This window comes from Eulemur rufifrons, chromosome 2 (assembly GCF_041146395.1).
Source record: "Eulemur rufifrons isolate Redbay chromosome 2, OSU_ERuf_1, whole genome shotgun sequence".
Taxonomy (NCBI): Eukaryota; Metazoa; Chordata; class Mammalia; order Primates; family Lemuridae; genus Eulemur; species Eulemur rufifrons.
In genome coordinates, this window is record NC_090984.1 from 35,870,099 (window position 1) to 35,890,278 (window position 20,180).

The 20,180-nt window shown below is 34.9% G+C and overlaps 1 protein-coding gene across 1 annotated transcript in view; it reads left to right on the top strand.

Moving 5' to 3' along the window:
• ADAM10 (ADAM metallopeptidase domain 10) overlaps nt 1–20,180 on the top strand; it is a 127,583-nt gene that overhangs the window by 18,788 nt on the left and 88,615 nt on the right. Inside the window, exon 2 of the mRNA XM_069483412.1 lies at nt 11,274–11,424. Within this exon, the coding sequence (XP_069339513.1) occupies nt 11,274–11,424 (151 nt within the window). The remainder of the gene's footprint in view (nt 1–11,273; nt 11,425–20,180) is intronic.

Here is a 20,180-nt window from a genome sequence, read left to right on the forward strand (position 1 = left end):
GTGTAGTAAGTTTTCAGAGAAGGAAATCCAATAAGGAAATATTTTTTGGATTTTGCATTCAAAATCGAGAGGTTCATGAATCCCCTGTAGAGGCTGTGCAGTCCTCCTTCAGTGTCCATGGGGATTGGATCCTAGTACTTGCATATAATTTACAAATATCCTCCTGTATGCTTTACATCATTTCTAGATTACTTACAGTACCTAATGCAATGCCTACACATACTTCATTTGGGTGGATTCAACATAGTACTTACTCAGTGTGAGGCAAATTCAAATTTTGTCTTTTGGAACTTTGGTGGAATTTCCCCCTCCCCCAAGTATTTTGAATCTGTAGTTGGTTCAGTCCATAGATGCAGAACCTGTGGATACCGAGGATTGACTGTATTAGTCATGGTTCTCCAGAGAGACAGAAATAATAGGATATACATACATAAGTATGTATGTGTATGTGTATATATATGTATACATGTATATAGATAGATAGATATATGAGAGGCAATTTACTAGGGGAATTGGCTCATGGAATTATGGATACTAAGATATCCCACACTAGGCCGTCTGCAAGCTGGAGATACTGGGGTGCTGGTAGCATGGCTTTATACAAATCTTAAGGTCTGAGAGCCAGCCTGAGAACCTGGGGGGGCTGCTGGAATGAGCCTGGACTTCTGATGTCCAAGGGTAAGAGAAGGGTGTCCCCGCTCCAGGAATGGAGGTCGGGAGGAAGTGAAGAAGAAGAGAGAGAGAGAGAGAGAATGAATTTGCCTTCTTATTCTATCCTGGTCTCCAGCCGATCTTTCCTACTCAGTCTACCTACTCACACACCAATCTCCTCTGTAAACACCCTTAGAAACACACCCAGAAATAATGCTTTACCTGTTCTCTAGGTATTCCTTAATTCAGTCAAGTTGACACCGAAAATTATCACAGAGGTCTGTGGATCTCAGGTTAATATACCTATTGTAGAGGAAAAAGCAAGGTGGGTTATAACTAGGCAACACTAATGAAACTATGTGCTTAAGTGACTTCGCAAAGATTTGATACCAGTCTGTAATATTTTGTACAGTTCGGCTTACTCAATCAACTTGGCTGTTGTGTGAAAGCAGCAGTAGAAAATATGTAAATGAATGAGCACAGCAAGGTTGTGAAAACAGGTGGCTGGCTGAAACTGGCCTTTGGATTATAGTTTGCCACCCTCTGTTCTACATTATTTGGGAACTTTTTCTATTCAGTACATTACCTGAGCTGTCAGTTGAGGTATTTTTTTTGCTTAAATGATAGCACCTGTGGTACATAGCCTTATTAATGTACTGTTAAATGCTTAGATTAAAGCAAGCATGCAGAAAAAAAGGGATACAGGTTGAATATCCCTTATCTGAAATGCTTGGGACCAGCAGAGTTTCACATTTTGGAAAATCTGAAATTTTGCATTATACTCACCAGTTAAGTAATCCTAATCTGAAAATCTGAAATCTGAAGTGCTCCAGTGAGCATTTCTTTTCAGTGTCTGTGTTCAAAATGTTTAAGATTTTAGAGCATTTCGGAATTTGGATTTTTGGTACTCAGCCTTTATAGCTGCTGGCAGAAGTCAGGGAATTTCTGTATGAAGAAAAGTTGCAGTGCTTCTCAAAGTTGAATGTGCATACATATCACTCTGGGGATCAGGTGGGGCAAGGGGAGAGCCTGAGTCACTTGAGGGATCAGTAAGTAGATCTGGGAGTCCAAGATGCTGCATTGCTAAGTTTCCCCAGAGGTACCTACTATGGTGCTAGTCCCTGAAACACAGTTTAAATCGCAAGGTTCTGTGTGTTCAGGAAAACGCAAAATGCTACACACAGAAAAGGATTTAATTGGCTAACGACTGAAACATCCATAAGCACAAATTTCCAATCTCAATGGTAATAATGAGTGGACTTGTTATTTGAACACATGATGAGTAGTAGGTTTCCAGATTTTCTTTTAGCTTTTTAGCTCTAGTGTTGAGCTTGACCTTCCAGTCTTCTAAGTAGTTCTTGAAAATGGTCTGGTCAGTTGCTACTTTCTCAACTGTTACTGTCCCTTAATGTTGGTATCCTCTAGTTTTCTTTTGGTACCTGTAATCACTGGTTGTCATTCAATCTTTTATTTTCCTAATTCTGTGGGAAATAAGATGTCCTATTAGCAAAATGTAGTTATTTAGGAATATTGAATCATTACAGAGGATGCTTAATAGTTAATTGGAGGTGAGTAGAATGTTGATTCCATTTATTTAATGAGAAGATTGAGAAGATAAGTTGGAATATTTTAAATTATCTTTTTATCTTTGTTTTTGATTCTGGACTTTATTATGAAAAATTTTATAACTTAGGGAAAAAGTAGAAAGAAGGGCCAAATACCCATATGCCTACCACTTTTTTTTTTAGTAATTTCTTTTGGTGCCATGACTTGGATACAAACACCTACCATTTTGATTCATTGTTTTTATTTTTTAAAAAATTTAGTCAGCTTTATTGAGGTATAGTTTATATGCAATAAAATTCAACAGTTTTGAGTGTACAAATCTATGAATTTTGATCACTTCTTGGTCTTTTCAAAGGCTAAGGTCAAGTGTATGAATTTTGAGAAATATATTTACTCATATAACTACCACTCATAATCATAATATAGAACATTTACATCAATCCCAAAAGTTTCTTGTGCTGTTTGTAGTCAATTCAAAATACTTTCTAATTTTCCTTTTAATTTCTTTTTTGATCCATGGGCTATTTAGAAGTGTAAGTTATGAATATTTGGGGATTTTCTTGGATATCTGTTATTGATTTAATTCTATAGTCAGAAAACATATTCATGACGTGTGCCACCATGCCTGGCTACTTTTTTAATTTTTTAATTTTTTGTAGAGATGGGGGTCTCTATATGTTGCCCAGGCTGGTCTGGAACTCCTGGCCTCAAGTGATTCTCCTGCTTTGGCCTCTCAAAGTGCTGGGATTACAGGCGTAATTTAGTGCCTGGCTTAGATCATTTACTTTTAATGTAATTATTGATATGACTGATTTTTTTTTTTTTTTTTTTGAGACAGAGTCTCACTCTGTTGCCCAGGCTAGAGTGCTGTGGCATCAGCCTAGCTCATGGCAACCTCAAACTCCTGAGCTCAAGTGATCCTCCTGCCTCATTCTCCCGAGTAGCTGGGACTACAGGCATGTGTCACCATGCCTGGCTAATTTTATTTATATATATATATATATATATATATATATATATATTTTAGTTGTCCAGCTAATTTTTTTGTATTTTTTTAGTAGAGACAGGGTCTCGCTCTTGCTCAGGCTGGGATATGGCTGCATTTTAAACTACCATCTTACTATTTATTTTTTCTTCCATCTGTTCATAGTTCTTTCCCCCCCCTTTCCCCTGCATTCTTTGGGATTAATTTACTTTTAAAAAATGATTCCATTTTATCTCTGCTTTTGGCTTATGTGATATACCTGTTTGTCAGTTTTTTTAGAGGTTGTTCCTAGGGTATAAAATATACATCTATAACTTATAGTATACTGTCAAATATTAATAATGTTATTCCACTTCACATAGAGTATAAGTACACTTCCATTTCTCTTCTCTTCTCCATTGTGCTGTTATTGTCATACATTTTAATTCATACATGTCATAAATTTCACAGTACATTGTGTTTTTTAAAGAGATTAAAAATGAGAAAAATCCTTTTTATTTTCTTATATGGTCATCATTTCTGTCACTATTCTTTATGTCAATATAGATTTACATCTGGTATCATTCCTTTTGCTTGAAAAACTTCCTTTAACATTTCTAGGAATAGAAGTATCCTAGTGATGAATTGTAAGCTCTGGTCTTCAGAAAAAGGTTTCATTTCACCCTCTCCACCTTCATTTGTGAAAGATATTTTCACTGGGTATAGAATCTTAGGTTGAGAAAGTTGTTTGTTTTTTTTTTTTTTTTTTTGAGACAGGGTCTCACTCTGTTGCCTGGGCTAGAGTGCTGTGGCATCAGCCTAGCTCACAGCAACCTCAAACTCCTGGGCTCAAGCAATCCTCCTGCCTCAGCCTCCCGAGTAGCTGGGACTACAGGCACGTGCCACCATGCCCGGCTAATTTTTTCTGTACATATTTTTAGTTGTCCATATGATTGCTTTCTATTTTTAGTAGAGACGAGGTCTTGCTCTTGCTCAGGCTGTGTTTTTTTTTTTAATTGTAGTACTTTGAATATGTTGCTGCATTATGTTCTGTTTACATGGAGTGTGCTGTCATTTTTATCTTTGTTCCTTTGTATGTAATGTGTCTTTTTTCCTGGTTCCTTTGATGCTTTTGTACCCACAGCTGATTTTAAGATTTTTTTTTTTTTGCTCCCTAGTTTTTAGTCATTAGCCTGTGATATGCCTTTATTTGAGGTGTTTGTGTATATATGTGCATGTATATAGACACATATATATTTATATAGTAAATATTTTATGTTTATTCTCCTTGGGACTCGTTGAGCATCTTGGATCTGTAGATTTATAGTTATAGCTTTCACTTTTCCCCTTATCATGTTTGCTTTCCTGTGTGTTCCTTAACCTAAGGAACATATTTATAATAGCTGTTTTTACCTCCTTGTCTGCTTGTTCCATCATCTCTATAATTTCTGTTTCTAATGACTAACTTTTCTTTTAGTTATGGGAGAAAAATATACTTAGATTTTACTTCTTTACATGCATGGTAATTTTGATTGGACACAAGAATATTCTGAGTTTTAACATTTTTAAGTGTTTGATTTTATCTTTTCCTTTAAACACTTTCAGCCTTTTGGTGTACAATTAAACTACTTGGAGTCAGTTAAGTCTAATTTATTATTCACATTTGGAAGATTGCCTTTAAGCTTTGTTAGGGTAGATCCAAAACAGCCTTTATATGGCTAATTTTACCCTACTAATAAAGTTGTTATTTTTCTGAGGGCTGTACCCAGCATAAGGTCTCTCTTCTCTGGATGGTAGAAATATGAACACTTTCCCATCCTTGTATAAGCTTCAAAGCTTGTTCTGCTTACTACTTTCTGGTAACTCATTTTTCTGTGGTGGAAGAGTATTCTCTCACATGCTCAGATCAGTACTCAGCCAGACACTTAATGGAGTCCCACTTCAGGTTCTGTAGCTCTCTCTGTTCAGTTTCTTCCTTTTTGGTACTCTGTCCCACGATTCTAAATGCATGGCTTCCATGAACCCAGATGTTTGTCTTAATTCAGTGACCATCAGGCTCTGGGTTTCTCCTCCCTGCACTTTGGCCCGGAAGCTGCTTGTGGGCAGTAAGTTGGGCCACTTGTAGTAGATCTCTCCTTATATGTTTTTCTTTTCTTTTGTAGTAGCAAAAAGAACATTTGGTCAAAGAAGAGGCATACAACCACCAACATAACATTGTACAAGCATATTACAGCAAAAATCATGAAAGTAACAAAAAAAGGAAAACAGAAAAAGAATCCAACTGAGAAGGAAACAAACAGTTTTCTAATTGTTTATCTTGGTAGGTTAAATTCAGTCTCTCTTACTCAGTCATAGCCTGAGTGGACACTGGTTAAACATTTGCACCCTTTTTCTTTTCTACCTCCACCCCCAATCATCTTCAGTGTAAGTTATAGACATATCATTTTTACCCCTAAATACTTTAAAATGGATCTCCCAAAATTCAGAACATTCTCCTTCTATATAACCACAGTGTTCTTGTACTGAAGAAAATTAATAAGAATTATTTATTTATTTTTTTTTTTTGAGATAGTCTCACTCTGTTGCCCAGGCTGGAGTACACTGGTGCCATCATAGCTCACTGCAGCCTCAAACTCTTGGGCTGAAGCAATCCTCTTGCCTCAGACTCCCAAAGTTCTAGGATTACAGGTGTGAGCCACCATGCCTAGCCAATAAGAATTTCTTAATGTCATTTTAGACTTATTCCAGTTTTCCCAGGATTTTTCCAGATGTTTGTTTCCTTCTCAGTTGGATTCTTTTTCTGTTTTCCTTTTTGTGTTACTTTCATGATTTTTGCTGTAATATGTTTGTACAATATTATGTTGGTGGTTGTATGCCTCTTCTTTGACCAAATGTTCTTTTTGCTACTACATAATTCAGGTGGCTTCTTTCTTTTTCTTCTCTCTCTGATACTGGTGTATTTTTTCCCCCTCAACTCATAGTTTGAGGGCTGATTCTTTTGTTTTACTCGTTTTTCTGCAGTCTTGGGGCCATGATCATGTACAGTCTTTTTGAGAATTTCAGGGTTCTGTTCTCTTTTGAGATTTTAAAAATGAATTGTACGGTTCCTTTTATTTTTTTTTTTCTTCTCATCACTATAAGAATTAGTAAAAATGGCATGGCTTCTGAGGGTTAGGATCAGCAAACATCAGAAGTCCAGTGAGCTTTGCTTTTCACATTTTAATTAAAATATTCTGTTCATTTCCTTGGCTGCCTGTTTGAAAGATTACATCATTAGATTATGCCCACTGTTGTATTAGTACACTGGCTCTCTTAAAACAAAAAAAGAAAAGAAAGGAAAAAAACCTTTTGATTTGTAGTCTTTTCCAATTTCAGTGGTGTAAATACTCCAATTCAGGCAACCGACATAACGTCACAGATCGTGAAGCTGAGAAGATAATTGGCACTCATGAACCTGTATCAGCCAGCTCCAGCACACACTGGTTATCTTTTTCTTGTTTGATTTCAGTGCTTGAGGATTGGTTCTGTTCTTCTCTTTTTGTGGGGGAGGGTAGGCTACTCCTCCCAACCCCCATTTTTCCCTTCATTTTATTAAGTAGAGGAGGAGAGAAATTATGAATACTATTTCAATTAAATATCTTTTTTTTTTAAATGAACACCAATTAAATATCTTAATGTCAGTTTTTTTCACATTACTGAGATCATATAACTGCTGATTTTTTAGTATAATAAACACAGAAACATTGCTAGGTCTTATGTAGAAGATGATAATGAGGTGGACTTGGTAACTATGTATCCCTGGGTATTGTTTTTAACTTTCCCAATTGAACCTTGTGAATCATGTTCTGTCTCAGTTACAAAGATTCAGAAAATCATTAGGTCCTTTGCCAGTTAAAGTGAATATTATGTTGCTTTATAAAATTCCTTCTTGTGTGGGACAGAGAAAAGATGACTTTGTTTAATAACTCTCCTGATGGTGTTCCATCCATGTAAATAGTTGAGTTTTTGTCATGAGTGCTACGCCAGAATAACAATAGTTATTGTTTTAAGTTATCATAAGTGACAAAATACTTTATCTGAACTGTGAGTTAAAAACTTGACTTTTTTGGTACTGAAAAAGGAGTGGAAGCGCAGCTCTGCAAAGCTAAGCTTGTGCTGTGGCTACTCAGAATACATAAAAGAAATCCAATTCAGTAACCTAATGGAAATCCTACATTTGATTTTCAGAATGAAAAGAATTACTCAAAAGTTTTCATACTATAGTTTCCCCATTCTTATTTCTTCTCTTGATATGTTCTCTGTGTGGGATATTTTTTTAAACCCAAATATAAATTTAAAAATATTTTTAAAGGATTTGGAAAATGCATTGGTATAATATTTTTTTTATTATCAACCCTTTGGTCAATTTGCATGCATTGGCATAATATTTGATTCCATTATTTAGTCTTGATTTTTAAAAGTTCTACACTAGCCAGCTTTATTATCTCCTACACATTGGCTTCACTGTATTTTCTTTACTAGTTGTGAAGATAGTTTTGTACTCTATTCCTGTCACCTCTCTTGAGAGGAGTGCATTCAAGAGGAGGGTGAAGTAGCTCAATAATTATTTAAATGGTCCTTTTATTTTAGACTTTATGCTAAGCATTTTACATGCATTTGAGGTAGACATTGTTGTCTCCATTTTAGGGATAACCTCTGAGATTTAAAAAAGTTTAATGATTATGCAGTTCATGTGGTCATCACTAGGAAGTATCAGAATTCAAACCCAGTTTTGTTTTTATTCCTGAATTTATGGCCTCAATGTGTGTATATTGGTCTCAAAGGCAAGTGTGGGAGAAAAGAAAAAAGGAGAGGGAAGAGATCATGATGGAAAATTTATTGAATCCTTGCTGCATGGTAGGCACTTTCTTAATTGTTGCACATGGTTTACATCATTTAATCTGTGTAGTAGGCTTTTTTTTTTTTTTTAATTCTTCTTTTTGTGAGACGGATTCTTGCTCTGTCACCCTGGCTAGAGTGCAGTGATGTCATCATAGCTCACTGCAACCTCAGACTCCTGGGCTCAGGCGATCCTCCTGCCTCTGCCTCCCGAGTAGCTGGGAGCACCACCACTCCAGGCTAATTTTTTCTATTTTTATAGAGATGGGGGAGGAGGGTGGCGTCTCCATCTTGCTCAGGCTGGTCTGGAACTCCTGAACTCAAGTGATCTTCCTGCCTTGGCCTCTCAGAGTGCTAGAATTACAGGCGTGAGCCACTGCACCTGGCCTGTGTAATAGTCTTTTTAAGAGAGAGCTACTCTGTGCCTCTACATTTCACTTGATGGGAAGCTGAAACTTAGTAGTTTTCCATTTAATCTGGGAAACAATTAATAAATGAAGGTAATGCTATTCAACCCCAGATAATTTTTTTATTCTAGTAAAAAATAATGTAAAATTTGCCATTTTCTAAGTGTACAGTTCAGTAGTGTTAAATATTTTCACATTGTGGTGCAGCTAATCCCCAGAACTTAAATCTAGGTAATTTGACATCAGAGTTTGTGCTCTTAACCACATAAATGAAAAGCCACTAACTGCAAATAGTTAGAAAGTTTAGTGATGGAAAGTTTAGACTGTAGGCAATACAATAGGCAAACGATTATAGTTTTTCTTTTTTCAAAAAACTTGTTTTATTTGTTTTATGAAAGAGGGCAGTTTTCTTTAGGAAGAAAGTTTACTTGATTTGTTAAGGAATAACCTTTTAATTCTGGTGAAAGATGGAGGAACAAGGACTAAATTTGCCTTGTCTGAAAGGAAATAAGAAAACCAGGAACAAAACAGAGAAACTGGTTTTTAAGGCGTTGATCTTGGAGGCAGTGAAGGACACTGAGAGAGGGGGAGCAAGAAGGCTAGCCTTATGATTGTGCCAGCTTTCTGCCTTGAAAAAATTTACTGGCTGTAGTGCTATAAGAGGAAACCTAGGTGGACACCACTGAAGGTCCCGAGTTGAGGAGATGGAGCTGAGAGTCAAGGTAGACCAAAGTGGCTGTAGTTCACAGACAGAATATCAGGAAGAAGAGAGCAGCTAGAGTGAGAGGCTAGGAGTTTGAGACGAGTCTGAGCAAGAGTGTGACCCCATCTCTACCAAAATATAGAAAAATTAGCCAGGCATGGTGCCACACACCTGTAGTCCCAGCTACTTGGAAGGCTTGAGGCAGGAGGATCAATTGAGCCCAGGAGTTTGAGGTTGCAGTGAGCTATGATGACTCCACTGCACTCTAGCCTGGGTGATAGAGCAAGACTCGGTCTCAAAAAAAAAAAAAAAAAAAAAACGATAGAGCATAGAATATTATAAAATATAGCAAAGGCCATTTGATAGTGATAAAGGCATGTAATTAATCCAAGAGGCATAATAATCATATGTATATAATAGAGCTTCAAAAATACATGAAGCAGAGAACTGCAAGGAGAAATAGACAAAGCTACAATCCTAGACAGATTTGAATACCCCTCTCTCAGTAACAGAATAGGTAGGAAAGACTGGCACAACACTCTTGACCAACTTAACCTGATTGACATTTATAAAACATGCCACCAATAAGAGTAGAGGTTGACATTTCTAGAATACTTACCCATAACAAGAATACACATTCTTTTCAAGCGTACCTGAAACATTTGCAAAGATAAACCATATTCTGGATCATACAAGATGTCTCAATATATTTAAAAGTACTGTTGTCATACAGAGTGTGTTCTTTGGCTATAGAAGAATTAAATTAGAAGTCAATAACAAAAATATAACTGAAAACATTTCTGTATTTGGACAGTTAGTAACAGACATTTAACACATGGATCAAAGAAGAAATCAAATGGGAAATTTGTTGAACAGAGTGAAAATGAAAACACAACAAGATTGTGGAGTTCTGCTGAAGGAGTTCTTAGGAGATATTTATAGCACTTTATAAACCACCTATGTGAGGGAAAGAGGAGGGTCTTAAATTGATGGCCTTACCTTATGGAACTAGAAACAGAAGAGCAAATTAAATCCAAAGTAAGCAGAAGGAAAGAATAAAGATCAAAGTAAAAATCACCAAAATAGAAACAGAAAAATAAGGAAGAAAAAACTCAGAGGAATTAAAAAGTGGCTCTTTGAGAAGATCAGTAAAATTGATAAATCTTTATCCTGATCAGGAACATAAGATACAGATTAGCTATATCAGGAATGAGAGAGATGACATCACTACAGATTCAAAAAATTATAAAAAACATAAGGAAATATTATGAACAACTTTATTTCCATAAATTCAACAACTTGAGTGAAATGGACAAATTCCTACCAAAGTTCACTCAAGAAGAAATAAAAAACCTGTATAGCTCTTTATCTGTTTATTTATGAAATTGAAATTGCATTTAAAACCTTTCCATAAAGAAAACTCCAGACCAAGATGGCTTCACCAGTGAATTCTACTAAACACTGAAAAAAGAAATAATACTAATTCTACATAAATTGATCCAGAAAATTGAAGAAGAGGTAATACTTCTCAATACATTTTTTGCCCTGCCACCAAAACTTGACAAAGGCAATACAAGAAAACTCCAAACCAGTATCTCTGATGAACATACATAACAAAAATTATAAACAAAATTGCAGCAAATTGAATCCAACAATATGACCAAGTGAGGTTTATCTCAGGAATGCAAGGTTGTTTTAACATTCAAAAATCAATCAGTTTAATTCACCATATTATTAAACTAAAAAGAAAAAACTGTGTGATCATCTTAATAGATACAGTAAGACCAGGTGACAAATCAGCATCTGTTCCTGATAGAGTTTTAATAAGCAAAGTATGAATAGAAGGAAATTTCCTCAGCCTGGTAAAGGACATCTAAAACAAACCCACAGCAACATCCAGAATTTTGCATATGATCGAAATTACTATTACCATAAGATTTAAAAAATACATATTAAGATAATATTAGTGAGGGTATTCATATTATTGCTACTGGTATTGGGCGGATAATTATTTCATAAATATTCATAGTTATTTGAATAATCATGAAATCATGTTAGAACCTTCAAGATGATACTAATTCAAACTGTTTTCTATTTTTTATAGGTCAGTATGGGAATCCTTTAAATAAATACATTAGACATTATGAAGGATTATCTTACAATGTGGATTCATTACACCAAAAACACCAGCGTGCCAAAAGAGCAGTCTCACATGAGGACCAGTTTTTACGTCTAGATTTCCATGCCCATGGAAGGTGAGTAAGTTTATTGCTGACTGTGTTTGAAGTTCCCCTGTATTCAATCTAATTTAAAAGAAGAAATGTATACCCTTAATTTTCCTTCTTTAATGGAAAGGTCTCCATTTGGAAATTCAGCTTCCGGTGAAATTTGGTATATATATTAAAAAATGTGTTTTAGTGTGCACCGTCTGGGGGATGGATGTGCTTGAAGCTCTGACTCTGGTAGGACAAGGGTACTATACACAACCTAAACATTTATACCCCCGTAATATGCTGAAATAAAAAAAAAAAAAAGAAAGTGTTTTATGCTACTGATTTGTGTACAAAGAAATAAAAAGAAAAAAATTTTAAAAATGTGTTTTAAAATGGATTGACCTTTTATATTGTTAGGCAAACAGTCAGATTTAAATATTTTGGAATATATGGATCAGATCTTATATTATTAAAAGGTATATCTTTATAGAAGTTTCTGTATTCACATTTTCCATGACTTTTTATATGTTTTATGGTCAGTATATCTACTAGTGCCAGCAGTGGAGATAACTAGTTGTATATCATTGAATACGTCACTTAATTTCTCATTAATTCAGTTTTACCAGTTCTAAAATGACAGCTGTTAGATTACCTGCTATACTGTTCAGTTCTCAAATAGAATTGTTAAGGGATAATGAAAGGGGGGTACCAAGGGAGAAAAGTAAAAAATCATACTTAATTGAGTGCCTGTTGTGTTCTGGAGGCTTTAAATGCATTTTCTTGTTTAATCTTCTCAACACCCAGACAAAGGTAAATATCTTTTTATAACTGAGGAGACTAAGGCTCAGAGAAGTTAAATAACTCATACAGCACAGATTTCGCCCAGACATGGTTGACTCAAAAGCCCCATATTTTTTTTCTTTCTATGTGTTAGAGATACTTACATACAAAATCTTTGAGATTTTTGTCAGGCTCTCTGTCTTGCCTATAATTAGTAAATCTATTCCTTTCTATCTTTTTCTGCTGATGTGGCCCTGATTGAAACCTATATTGTTCACTTCCTAATAGGTTTCCCAGCTTCCACTCACATTAAAGCTATCCTATGTACTCCTATGAGATGACTCTACTCTAAATGCGTCCTTTTTCATGCCAGCTTTTGCTGTGATTTCTTCAATTAATGATTGTTTGCCAGATTTCTTAATTCAAGTTTCTCTATAATTAATCTTGGTCTATTATTCTAAAGTTACTTTATTCTATTTTCCAGCATCCAGTCTCTATTTCACTCAAAATGATCTTCTTAGTGTTTGCTGCATGTATAGTTTGTTCTCTGTGTTATTTATCTTAAATCCTAATCATGTTTTTTAAAAAAATATAATTTTTAAATTTTTATTTTTAGAGATAAAGTTTCACTCTGTCACCCAGGCTAGCGTGGATACAGTGGCATGTTCACAGTTCACTGCGATCTTGAACTCATGGGCTGAAGTGATTCTCCTGCCTCACCCTCCTAAGTAGTTACAACTATAGGTGTGCGCCACCATGCCCGGTTAATTTTTAAAATTTTTTATAAAGATGGGGTCTCACTGGTCTTTAACTCCTGGCCTTAAGCAGTTTTCCTGTCTCAGCCTCCCACAGAGCTGGGATTACAGGCATGAGCTTCTGTGCCCTGACCTGATCATCTCTCAATGCACAATTCAACTTTTGCCTCTTAGACACTTTACTGCTTCCTCTGAGCTTTAAAATTACTTATCTGTACTATTGGCATTTGATTTGTTCTCTCTTCCTTTTCATATGTGTACTTCTTATTTACTTTTCTATAACTTTGTTTTTTGTTCCTCACAGGCAGGCACCTTGACTACTACTTAGTATGATTCATTGTATTGTACATATAGTGCAGGTCCTTAAGAAAAGATATTAATGGTTGAAAAATCAGATAACCAGAAATGCTATGAAACCAAGTTTTTTGCACATGGAAATAAATGTATTACTTAAATTAATAATATTTTCCATATTACAAAAGTAAATGATCATCATTGAAAAAATTATTTTCAAGTTATAAAATCTCTTCCTTTGAAGGAGGGAAAAAGGTTCATTTCAGGGTCTGTTTATTTTTCTAGATAAAAATTTTAATGGCAGCAATACATGTAAATTTTTATGACTCTTCAGATATTCAAAATTTACTCATTCTTTATTAGTATGTACTGTAAAATACTAAGCAATCATTAGCCTTCCTAAGTTTTTAATGACCATCTCAAAATATACTTAATATTATATACCAAATATGGTTTGGCTGCCAAAGGGAAAAGATGAGATTCTAGCTGCTTTTGGTTTGATTCCTATTATATCATTAAATTTTTGTTAGATCTTTCACATAATTCACATCGAGTATGTGGCAAAGCCAAATCCGTAGCTCCTTTGTGTGTGTATAAGTGGGGGGGAGGGGAGGGGAGAGTATGCATGGGTGAGCATGCTGTCATTTAGTCATACCAAAAATATTTTTTTACTGCTAGTTAAAAGTTACCTAGTATAGGCTGTGGGTGATAGAAACATAAATCAAATATAGATCTAAGAGGAATGATCAGATGTACCTATTGTATAAGAGGCAAATGTGATACGATACATTATAGATAAAATGCTATAGATATTCAAATGAGGGAAAACTTCTGGCTGAAGATCTAAGCAAAGGACCTAGAACCAGGTAATCTCATACTGTGTGGTCTTATACTAGTCATCTTTGGGTACTTTTAACACAAGTCTGCTTAATTATATAAATCAGTGTATTTTCTAGAATTCATCCAATTTCAGATATTTTCTCAATTATTATACTTACGTATTCACACTGTCTCAGAATTTGTGTCCTAAAACCTGGTCATTATAATTACCTTCTAACATACCTTAGTTAAAAATGTAATGATCTGATGGTCTTATTTTTTTCTTTCCTTGGAACAGGCCTACAAAATGACTGAAATACTATAATTAGAGATTTCCTACTAGGTCTCTCCTCCTGTTCCATTACATAACAAATACTAGTTTTTGTATACTATAACCCCTCCTAACAGGATTCGTATGTATGTACAAATTATTATTTGGTTAATAGCAACTTGTAATAATCTATACTTTATTTTTGTAAATTTTTATTTTTATATTTTTTATTTATTATGAATATAGTTTTGGGATGACTTTAGCTCATAAAGTATGTACTGTCTTATGCACTGTGGCTAGACTGGTTATCTGTTTTTTGTACTTTTAAAAATATCAAGTAGGGTTTGTTTCTTCCATTCACATAGTAAGGCTTAGTCCCCTAGAATTAGATAACCGTACTTCAGTTAATTACAGAATACATTAAATACCGTGCAGTTAACTTAGACATACAAAGAAGAATATACTTGAAAAGGGTTCTGCTTAGTTTTCTGCTCAGATAATTATGACATACATTTCTGGGTACTAGCACAGTGTGTACGTATGTGTATGTGTATGTGTGTTTAAGTATTAAAGTAATTTTTTGTGGTGTTTATTTTATACCTAAGCATATGAACAAACAAACCTCTTTCTTTTTTTCTTTTTGAGACAGAGTCTCACTCTTACCCTGGGTAGAGTACAGTGGTGTTGTAGCTCACTGCAACCTCAAATTTCTGGGCTCAAGCGATCCTCCTGTCTCGGCCTCCTGAGTAGCTGGACTATAGGTGCATACCACCACGCCCAGCTAATTTTTCTATTTTTAGTAGAGATGGGGGTCTTGCTCTTGCTCAGGCTGGTCTTGAACTCCTGATCTCAGGCGATCCTCCCACTGGGGCCTTGCTATTGGAGTCATTTAGTGAGATAGGGAATAACTGGAGCGGCTGTGAATTTGAGGAGAGATCATAAGTTTGGATCTGGAGATGTTATGTGAAGTAAAGGAGGAGGGCCTTGGAGAAAGCTCTGCTAAATGGCAGCAGTTTAGGGGTCAGGAGGAGGAGGGGATGTGGAGACCGAAGAGTGGTTAGAAAAGTAGAATAAAATTTGAGAGCATGATATTCTAGAAGCCAAAGAAAGAATGTTTCATGGAGGGGAGTGGTTAATTGCTGCCTCTTGCTTCATTCTCAATATTTTTAGTTCGTGTTACATGTTACTTATCTTTCTTTGAATGTCTTTAGTTCTGTTTGTTCTTGCTGATCTAATTACACAGATTACTAGTCCATATTTGGATGTATTGTAGTTATATAAAAAGATAAGTAACATTTTTGAGTCTCCAATGATTCATAACAGCCAGTATATTTTTGGGCATTTTGTTTACAAGAGCATAATGGGCCAATATCTTTAGATACCATCTCTACTAGTTCTCTGGTGATTGATTGCCAGGACCCAGGTATCTTTTAAGTATAGCTTGGCAAATTTCTTTGTAAATGTGTGAAGTACAGACATTGTATTTGTCCATAGTAAAATTGTCCTGCCCATATATGTGACTCCCAAAATCTTTTTATGTTTTAATTTCTCAAATAGCTTACTCTTACCTGTCAAACTGAGTGAATCTTTCACATTCTTTATCTTGAGAGACCTTAGCGGTCACTTTGTCCAACTTAATGTTGAATGAGATTTCTGAAGCATGCATGTGCACTGCCAGTTTTTACTTCTTTGATCTCCTTCTTTCAGACTCCTTTTCATTGACAAATCTTTCTTTTAGATATAATTCCATTGATTATACTTTGTAAGTCAGTCTTTTATTTTTATCTTTTACTAGGAAGGTGTTCTGCATTTTGCTATCCTGGAGCTCTGTTACATACCCTAAGCAGGGAACTATAGTTTGGTGTGGTGGAAAGGTTGTTGGTTGGGTAATTGAAGACCTTGGTTCAGATTCAGACTCTGATTTTGTGTGATCTTGGTCAAGTCATCCTTCTCTGATTTGTTAAATTAGTAAATTTAGGTGATCTTACGATTTTATATATTTGATCTACGTCAGGAATCTGAAGAATTGAAGTCTCCCTCTACTCTTAAACCCTGTCATTTTTTCAGTGTTTTATATACAACAGTTTGCTTGCCAATTATTTAATTATGTACTTGCATGAGATTGGAAGCCATTTACAGAAATCTTATTTTTTCTCCAGTAGATAAATTTACTTACTTATTTATTTAGAGATAGAGTCCCACTCTGTTGTGCACGTTGGAGTGCAGTGGTGCGATCATAGCTCACTGCAGCCTTGAACTCCTGAGCTCAAGTGATCCTCCTGCTTCAGCCTCCCTAGTAGCTGGAACTACAAGAGTGTGCCACCATGCCTGGTTAATTTTTAATTTTTAATTTTTTTGTAGCAGTGGGATCTTGCTTTGTTGCCCAGGCTGGTCTCAAACTGTTGGCCTCAAGCAATTCTCTTACTTTGGCCTCCGAAAGTGCTGGGATTACAGGCGTGAGCCATTGCATTTAGCCTAAATTTACTTACTCTGTTATCGTGTATAGTACATGTAATCATGTGTTCTATAATCATGCCATCATGACAAGTTCTTTTGGCTCTCCTGAATGAGACTCACTTGTTCTTCTTGTACAGGATAAAGTTACTCATTTTAGCTTAAGTTTTAGTTTCACTTTTAGCTTCCTTAGGGACTCTTGTAGATTTTTGTGTATTTTTGCTTATTTGAAGAAATTTATGTACCCCAGGGTAACCTGGAACTGTGTTTTTCAAACTGTAGAGCCCTAAAATTTCAGTGGAAGATGCCTCAAGTACTGCCCAGTGGGAAGTGTACATTGGCTGACTCCCTGCCCTTTCTGCCTCTATAGACCTGTTCTATTTTATCCTTTTTTAAAAAATATTGGGCTTCTGCAAGATAATTTGAAAAAAGGACTTTTCAATTTCAAAATATATTAATGGAAGTAAACTAGAAAATTGACTCAGTAATATTTCATGTTAACATTAACTTGTCCTTAAAAAATAATTTGAATGGAGACTCTCAAGCATCTTTATTAAGAAGGTTAATGTTAAGAGGAAATGAACATTTGGAGGCATCAGTGATACCCTAGTTAAGTGTAGTTATTCTTACTAATCACTAACCCACATGTACCAAAGTTCTGTTCCTTTTAGGTATGCTAGAACTCTATTCATAAAGATAGTCCTGGTCTCTGGGACTCTGGATTACTCTGATAGTACTTTGAAGCAAGATTTTTGCCCTTATGTTTCCCCTCTATATTGCCAACGTAGTTCGTTAGTTCGGGCTTTTTGTCCTGTTATGGCTTCAGTTCCAGGGATGCACCCAATATCTGTTGCTGTTTTCTTCTGAGAATCAGAGCTATAGTATCTTTAGCTAAAATAGCAATCCCATAAGAAAAGTCAACTTCTTTTACTCTGCAGTAGTTCCTCCTTTTTAATGGAGGCTATGTTATAAGACCCCCAGCAAATGCCTGAAACCATAGATAGTATCGAACCCTATATATACTGTTTTTCCTATACATACCTACCTATGATAAAGCTTAATTTATAAATTAGGCACAGTAAGAGAGTAACAACAATAAATAATAAAATAGAACAATTATAATAATATACTGTGATAAAAGTTATGTAAATGTGGTCTCTCTCTCTCTCTCTCTCTCTCTCTCAAAATCTTATTGTATGTACTCAGCTAATTTTGGACCTCCTTTGACCATGGGTAACTGAAACAACACTATAACTACTCTGTATTCTCACTGTTCTAACAAAAAGTTGGTGCTTTATATAAAGATGTAGAAGGTTATGTGATCTTCCAGAAAACTTATGAATCATATCCTAACATAATTTATTTCATTGCTCTGTACCAAAGGTGTTTCTAGTATCTCTATCATTTGTCCGATTTGGATATAGAGTGATTTTCCAAAGCCTGAGAAAGGAAAACAAGTTATTATTACCACATGATGGAACTGCATATTCAGAGCACTGAGACTGGGGAATCAGCATCTGTTTGCTGTATTTTTTCAAATTGCTATCATGTATTAAACTGATTTTGTCCCACTTTAACTTCATTCCATTCTTTATAACTTTACCATAATGCCAAAGCCAAAAAAGAATTATAACAAAACTATTATAATCAAGATGACAGATATAATAATGTTGATTCATAAAATCAATATAATAGTTAAATTTAAGGGCATGAAAACATTCCCAATAGAAATAATGTTTTTTATGCAGGACATCTTAACCTCTTCAAAGGAAATTTAAAGTTTATCTTTGATGACAGTGTAATATATTATAATAATAATAGAAAGAACCAAACCCACTAAAAGAAACATAGTAAAAAGAGGACAGAATTTAGCCATAGTCTTGAAAAGTGGTTCAAGCATTAATAAAGAGAATTTCTTATAGGAGTATTATAAAGCACAATTTTCAGTGAAAGTCAAATGAGGTTATATTTTCATTTCTGTTTCTTACTTGCATTTATTCAGATTTTAAAGGTGACTTGATAGAGACATAATATTACATTGACACCACTACAACACTCAGCATGTGTTACTTTGACTTTTTACATCACATGCTTGGGAGGCATTTGTGATATGTTGGAAAGAGCTCTATGCAGCAACCAAATATTAGAATTCTAGTCCTAATTCTAGTCTTGTGACCTTCAGTTATACCCTTTGATTAAAATATTCATTATGCCTTCTTTGCACTGTTACCATGAGGGTAAGATGCAGTAATATATGTAGAGTTGCTCTGAAAATTGCAAACCACTGTACTGTATGTATTTAAGAATGTTATAATCTCATCATTATCTTCATGGTACCACCATCTCAACCAAATCTCTTGGGCATTTTACCATTAAGATAGGTGGCCATTGATTGTCATTAAGATTCTTCAGAAGAGAAAAAAATTATATACATAAAGAAAGGTAGCTGTATGATTTGATTTATACCCCAGCTTTTTGGAATGCAGTGATTTTAAAAATTTATTTTTATTGAAGTAAAATAACATTAAAATTACCATTTTAACCATTTTTATGTGTACAATTCAGTGGCATTAAGTACATCCATAATGTTGTGTGAACATCACTACTGTCCATCATCCCAAACCGAAACTACATACTCATTAAATGGTAACTCCCCATTTTTCTCCCCCTCAACCCCCTGGCAACCAACCACTCTATCTTGATGAATTTGCCTATTCCGGGTACCTCAGATAAGTGGAATTGTAGAATATTTGTGACTGACTTCTTTCACTTACTGGAATGTTTTCAAGGTTCATCTATGTTGTAGCAAATATAAGAATTTCATTGCTTTTTAGGGATGAGTGATATTCTATTGTTTGTATATACCACTCATACATACATTTTTAAAAATCCATTCATCTATTGATGAACATTTGTGTTCTTTCCATCTTTTAGCTACTGTGAATAGTGTTACTATGAGAGTACATGTATCTGTTTAAGTCCCTGCTTTCAATTTCTTTGTGCATATACCTAGAAGTGGAATTGTTGGATCATATGGTAATTTTATGATTAACTTTGTGAGAGACCACCAAACTGTTTCCTGGAATATAATGATTTTTATAAGGCAACATTCACTGCACTCTTTCTGACCTTTGAGCCAAAGTTTAAAAATTCAAGAATCAGCTTATATTTTCAGATGGTTTTTTATTGAGGGCTTGTTGCAAAACTAAGAAGGTAGTATGTAGTTTGTTAGTTAACAACTTTTTATTGTTAGTATTTTATAATATGTTATCCAGAAGGAATATTGCAAAGAATTTGCATTTTATAAAATATTAAAATAGCATAAGGATATGAACTATCAAACTGATGGTGGTAGAATTAAGATTAGGAAATTGGAATCCAGTGGCTTAGTTAATGGAATACATTATGTCCATCTTCTGATTATT